This window comes from Cebus imitator, unplaced genomic scaffold (genome assembly GCF_001604975.1).
Source record: "Cebus imitator isolate Cc_AM_T3 unplaced genomic scaffold, Cebus_imitator-1.0 Scaffold258, whole genome shotgun sequence".
NCBI classification, from domain to species: domain Eukaryota; kingdom Metazoa; phylum Chordata; class Mammalia; order Primates; family Cebidae; genus Cebus; species Cebus imitator.
The window spans coordinates 1,147,656-1,154,549 of record NW_016107573.1 but is presented as its reverse complement, the minus strand read 5'-3'; the positions used below and the strand labels follow the sequence as shown (position 1 = coordinate 1,154,549).

The following is a 6,894-nucleotide window of genomic DNA, read 5'->3' as shown; positions in this document are numbered from 1 at the left end:
AGAGACGGGGTTTCACCATGTTGACCAGGATGGTCTCGATCTCTTGACCTCGTGATCCACCTGCCTCGGCCTCCCAAAGTGCTGGGATTACAGGCGTGAGCCACCGCACCCGGCCTATTTTTTTTTTTCTTGAGACTGAGTTTCACTCTTCTTGCCCAGCCTGGAGTGCAATGGGACGATCTCAACTCACTGCAACCTCCGCCTCTCAGGTTCAAGTGATTTTCCTGCCTCAGCCTCCCAAGTATCTGGGATTACAGTTGTGCACCCCCATGTGCAGGCAATTTTGTATTTTTAGTAGAGATGGGGTTTCTCCATGTTTGTCAGGCTGGTCTCAAACTCCCGACTTCAGGTGATCCGCCTACCTTGGCCTCCAAAAGTGCTGGGATTATAGGTGTGAGCCACCATGCCTGGCCGCCATTCTCCTATTAATAGATATTTGGATAGTTTCTGTTTGTCTCCAACTATTTGAATGTATATGATTTTGATGTCAAGGTTTTTGGATACTGTTTATATGATTTCATTTCCCAATTAGATTCAGAAATAATAATAAACAAATATGAACATTGGTACAGTTTTTAACTTAAGTTTATTAAGTTTATGCAGAAGTGAGTCAAGCACTGTGCTAGACACTGGGTTAAGGGTCTCTAGCATTCACCCAAACCTCCCTGCATGAATCTGTCTCTTGGGAGAGTCTGAATGTATTCATTTGACGATAGTGATGCCAGACCAATAGTCCAGTTGCCCAGTCTTAGAATGTGAAAGCATTAAGCTGTTTAGTATGATAAGCTATAGACTTAACCTCTGCCTCCAATTACAGCATTCAAATTCCAGGTCTGATTCCCATCCCCTTCCCAGTTCCCAGCTCATCAGACCATTATCTTGACTAGCATTAAAAGAAGATAAAACTGGCAGCCAGGAACAGCTTGGCAGAAAGCCCAGAAAAAGCCTACCCCAGCATGGCAACTGGATTTTATGTCATTGCTGAATCTCTAAGTCCTATCCAGGAGATATTTGTATAGAAGCAAAAGTGAAACAGAGTCCTCTTTGAAAGCAATGGTTACCATTCCTGCTCATTAGTATCTAACTAGAAGCCCCAGCCCTGTGATGTAACTTGATTTTATAGCAACCTTCTCCCTAAAATCACAGACCTTTTCTCTCCTTGGAGACAGGAGATGTTGCTCACGGATTCCTAATGACCTTTAAAGGTTTAAAAAACTTTTATTTAGGCCGGGTGTGGTGGCTCACGCCTGTAATCCAAGCACTTTGGAGGCCAAGGCGGGCCGATCACCTGAGGTCAGGAGTTCAAGACCAGCCTGACCAACATGGTGAAACCCTGTCTTTAAAAAAATAAATAAATAAAATTTAAAAACCTTTTATTTTAGTGTGTGTATGTGTGTGTGTGTGTGTGTGTGTGTGTGTGTATGTGTGCGTGTGTGTGTACAGCCTTGAATCCCTGCTCTCTGTCAAAAGTGGGGTTCAGCTTGTCCTACAGATTCTTCCACTGAGCGTGGTGGCTCACACCTGTAATCCCAGCACTTTGGGAGGCCGAGATGGGCAGGTCACCTGAGGTCGGGAATTCGAGACCAGCCTAACCAGCATGGAGAAACCCAGTCTCTACTAAAAATACAAAATTAGCTGGGTATAGTGGTATGTGCCTGTAATCCCAGCTACTTGGGAAGGCTGAGGCAGGAGAATCACTTGAACTCAGGAGACGGAGGTTGCAGTGAGCCAAGATCATGCCATTGCACTCCAGCCTGGACAATAAGAGCAAAAACTCGCTCTCAAATAATAATTTTAAAAAAGATGCTTCCAGCTCATCTTCTAACCTTGGGCGAGCAGCACTTTAAGTTATTTCTCTGTTGCAGAGATGGCTGAACGATTCCATCATGTCACTGTGCTCCAGATACACTTCTGTGACTGGCAGCAGGCCTGGGAGCGGAGGGAGAGCTTGCACGCCCACCAGGCCCAGGTGGAGAAACTGGCCAGGAAGATGGCCTTGCGGCGCACCTTTACTCACTGGAAACACTGTATCCTTTCAGATACCCAGGCTGTCCATTGCCTCAGCCAGGACAGCAGGCGCTTAGGAGCATGTGAAACAAAAGTCATGAGATATATGGGAAACAATTGCCCAACAGTTTAAGACAGCCTTATCTCTGTTGACAGTGTTAAAATGTTTTGTTTAATTGGGACTGTATATACAAAAGAGTACTTATATATTTATAGTTAAAAAAAATAATAAAATGGGCAGGGTGCAGTGGCACACGCCTATAATCCCAGCACTTGGGGAGGCCAGGCAGGAGAATCACCAGAGGTCAGGAATTTGAGACCAACCTGACCAACATAGAGAAACCCCATCTCTACTAAAAATACAAAATTAGCCAGGCATGGTGGCGCATGCCTGTAATCCCAGCTACTTGGGAGGCTGAGGCAGGAGAATCACTTAAACCCAGGAGGCAGAGGTTGCAGTGAGCTGACATTGTGCCATTGCGCTCTAGCCAGGGCAACAAGAGCAAAACTCCATCTCAAAAATAATAATAAAATGGGCCAGGTGCAGTGGCTCACGCCTGTAATCCCAGCACTTTGGGAGGCCGAGGTGGGTGGATCACGAGGTCAAGAGACCGAGACCATCCTGGTCAACATGGTGAAACCCCGTCTCTAGTAAAAATACAAAAATTAGCCGGGCATGGTGGCGCACGCCTGTAGTCCCAGCTACTCGGGCGGCTGAGGCAGAATTGCTTGAACCCAGGAGGCGGAGGTTGCAGTGAGCCGAGATCGCACCATTGCACTGCAGCCTGGGTAAATACTGTAAAACTCTGTCACCAAAAATAATAATAATAAAATGAACAACTATGTATCTGTCACCCATCTTTCAAAATAGAACCTTACTAGCACACCTATTTGCTCCTCCCTGATTGCATTCTTTTTCCTTTCCCTCAGAGGTAATCCCACTTTCCTGATTAAAATTTTTGGTGTTGTAATTTAAGTGCTTTTCTCTACCCACTAGGTGGTGGAAATAGCCACCACTGTCTTTTTCTTGATGATACCATCACCGTGATCATAGGTTCCATTTATTGCGCTTTTACTATATAGCAGAACATTATGTATCATCCTCTTCATCCTCATAGCAACCCTGTGGAGTAGGTGCCACTATTGCCATTTTACGGGTGAGGAAACAGATTCAGGGGATTGAGTGTATTTTAAAGTCACAAGTCATTGGCAGAGTCAGGATTTAAAAAACCCAGGCCTTTAACTCCTGTGTACGTCATCATCTTCTTCTTTTTTTTTGAAACAGAATCTCTGTCGCCCAGACTAGATTGCAGTGGTGCCATCACGGCTCGCTGCAACCTCTGCCTCCTGAGTTAAAGTGATTCTCCTGCCTTAGCCAGGCTCCCAAGTAGCTGGGATTACAGGCGCCTGCCACCACATCCAGCTAATTTTTGTACTTTAAGTAGAGACGGGGTTTCACCAAGTTGGCCAGGCTGGTCTCGAACTCCTGACCTCAGTTTATCCACCTGCCTCAGCCTCTCAAAGTACTGGGATTACAGGCATGAGCTACCGTGTCCGGCCCTGTGTACATTTTCTTAATCACTACTCCTACCATACTATGTGCCCAAGTGTGAGAGTTTGGACTGCCTAAGACGTTCATTCACACATTTTATTTGTTCATCAAAGCTTTGCCTTGTGTAAACTCCTGCTTAATTTCTGGGATACGAGGGAGCTCAGACTAGTGGTAATTCATTGTCTAGTGGGGAAAATAGGCATGAAAATGGATCTTTAAATACGGCATGATAACTGCTATCATAACGATTTGTTTCAAGTCCTGTGAGAGCCACTGTGGAGATTCAGCCAAGGAGGTCATGTTTGTCCTGAATTTAAGTCATAGGAGATGAGAAGTTGAGAAGGTTGATGTCTTAGGGGAAGACTGCAGAAGGTTGGAAACGGCTTTTCAGTGGAAAGAATGATGTTTACCCAGGTTTGGCGTTGAGGAAAAGCATTCAAGAATCCAGTGAGCTGTCGATGTGTGGATGGCGGGAAGGTAGATGAGATGCAGGGATCTCTGGAGGTTTTTTAACTTTTTAAAATTTAGAGATGGGGTCTCATGTTGCCCAGGCTGGACTGCAGTGGCTTTCACACGTGCAGTGGTAGCTTACTGCAGTCTTGAACTCCTGGGCTTAAGCAGTCCTCCCTCTTCAGCCTCCCAAGTATGTGGAACTACAGGCACACACCATCACACCCAGCATTAGAGGTTTTTAAGAAGAGAAGAGGTGGGGGAAGGGGGTGATTAAAAAAAAAAAAGAAAGAAAAGAGACCAGGGGCAGTGGCTTGCACCTGTAAGCCAAGTGCTTTGGGAGGATCGCTTGAACCCAGGAGTTTTAGGCTACCGTGAACTATGATGGCACCCTTGCCCTCCAGCCTGGGTTGATAGAGCAAGACCCAGTGAGATAAATAATTTCTCAGAGTTGAAATTTGTTAAGATGCTACAATGAATGATGTTCAAAAAAAAAAAAAAAAAAAGAGAGAAAGAAAGGAAATGCAGTCAGATTTGTGCTTTGGAAAGGATAATTCTGGATTAGCGGAGAGAGGCTAGCCCTAGTAGGAGACCCATTATGGGAGGAGGCTCACTTACCAATCTGTGTAAAGGAATGAGTCAGATGAACTGCAGGGTGTTGGGGATGGGAACAGAAGAGCAGGAGGGGATGGAGAGAGCCAAGAGATTTAGGAAGAGAGCAGATGGACTTGGCGTCCGATTAAATGAGAGTGGGAGGAGAACAGGTTTGAAAATAACTCCAAGGTTTTTAGCTCAACTGACTAGATTGTGATGCCAAAACAGAGAGTACAGAAAAAGAAGCAGATTCTGTTTTTGATATGGTGATTTCTAAATGTTTACTGAAACCGGTAGTGGTTTATCTCAGGTATTTTTTGCCTCTCATCTCATGGGCATTCAAGGGAAGGAATGCAAGGCCAGATGTTTGATCAGTAATTGACACAGTTTCCCTTTGCCCACTGCTGCTCTGGGTCATCAGGGGTAGACAGAGGTAGACCTTAGCCCAGCTGGTACATCTGTTATCCCTGACAGCCACAGCCCTTCAGGTGGGTCACTGGAAATGCACTGTGTGGGGGCCAGAACATTGTTGAGACTGGAGACCTTAACTTCCTGAAAGACATGCTGCTATGTGCAGAAGAAGCTGCCCAGTGTGAGATGGCAGAAGAGCACCACAGGCACAGGCAGCTGGTAAGAACCCTGCAGCCTGGCATGGCTCTGCTCAGCAGCCTTTCTTGGGTATCCCCTCTTGCTGGACCCTGACTCCTATCACCTTTATTAAATGCAGCTAGCTATGGGTGAGTTTTAGTCACGAAGCCCCCCTTCCATTGTAGGTGTCCCTGTTTTCATTTTGGATTACAGATGGTAATGGTATGGGGTTAGAGGGGTTTGGAGCTGTAAAGGAACCTCAGAGATTATTTTTTTTTTTTTGCATGGGAAAACCCCTTTTGAGTGGTGGAAGCCTCAACTTTAAATAGGTCAAAGTAGCCATGCTGTGGTTGAAGCATGTCAGGGAGTCAGTCCCTGTTCTGCCTGCTACTCTTCCCTTCTGCTGCTACACAAGGTGGTCTTCAAATATTTTCAGGAGCCTGTGGGGTTCCACAAAGCACAGTACAAAAACCCTTAACCCAGCCTGATATCTTCACTTCTGTCTCAGAAAACCGAGGCCTAAGGCATGGAGGAATATGGGCAAATCAGCTTTGCCTAGCCAATCTGTGAGGCATTATTATTATTTTTTAGAGATGGGGTCTCAGTATGTTGCCCAGGCTAGATTCAACTTCTGGGCTCAAGCAGTCCTCCCACCTCAGCCTCCTGAGTAGCTGGGACTATAGGCATGTGCCACCATGCCCGGTGTTAAGACATCATTGTTATCATTATTATTATTAGAGATAGAGTCTCCTCTGTCACCCAGGCTGGAGTGCAGTGGTACAATCACAGCTTGCTGCTGTCTTGAACTCCTGAACTCAAGTGATCCTTCCACCTCAACCTCCCAAGTTAGCTGGGACCACAGGCACATGCCACCATGCCCAATGAATTTTTTAGTTTTTTATACAGAGTCTCCCAATGTTGGCCAGGCTGGTCTTGAACTCCTGTGCTCAAGCAGTCCTCCTGCCTCAGCCTCCTAAAGTGTTGGGATTACAGGCGTGAGCCACTGCACCAGGCCTTTTAGGCATTATTGATGGAGCTGGATCCAGGTCCAGATATCCTGCCCCAATCCCAACCCCTCTTTCACTAAAGATTCCTTCCTCCACTTTAGCAACACTGTGTTTACAATTGTATAAACGTACACACTGAGCCCACATGGTAAAAAACAAAAACAGGAAAACGACCACAGATAGAGTCGGTCTGTTTTTTTCTGAGAGGCAAAAGTTGATGTTGACCTTGGTCTGTAGAATTGTCATGTGGGTTATGGGGTTCTCTCCTGGTATAGGTGTGTTCTTGTACAGTATACATGGACAGCAAGAAGGGTTCAGCAAATATTTATTAAGTGCCTGCTGTGTTGGCTGGCTTGTGTTGGGCTCCCGGTTGAATCTCAAAGCAGAGAAACACTCAGGGAAATGGAACAGCTGTAAGAAGCTGGGACCAACCTTCTCTCCTCCGATTTGAGGCACTGTCTGTGTTCTGTTCTTAGTTAACAGATTCTACTGATTCTAGTCCTTATAACTGGTTGTGTCCTTTCTTTCCACAGATTTTTTGCTTTAGAGCCCTAAAAGACAATGTTGCCCACACCCATCTCCAGCAAATAAGAAGGAATCTTGCTTACCAGCAGCATGGTGTCACGGTGAGGGTTGTCTTCCTGTATCAAGGGACCTCTTCTGATAGCCATTCTTTTTTTCTCTCTCTTTTTTTTT

General features: G+C 45.7%; 1 protein-coding gene across 1 annotated transcript in view; it reads left to right on the top strand.

The window, feature by feature from the left end:
• SFI1 (SFI1 centrin binding protein) overlaps positions 1-6,894 on the top strand; it is a 109,677-nt gene that overhangs the window by 69,237 nt on the left and 33,546 nt on the right. Inside the window, 3 exon segments of the mRNA XM_017499526.2 lie at positions 1,866-2,027; positions 5,163-5,233; positions 6,732-6,824. Of these exon segments, the coding sequence (XP_017355015.1) occupies positions 1,866-2,027; positions 5,163-5,233; positions 6,732-6,824 (326 nt within the window).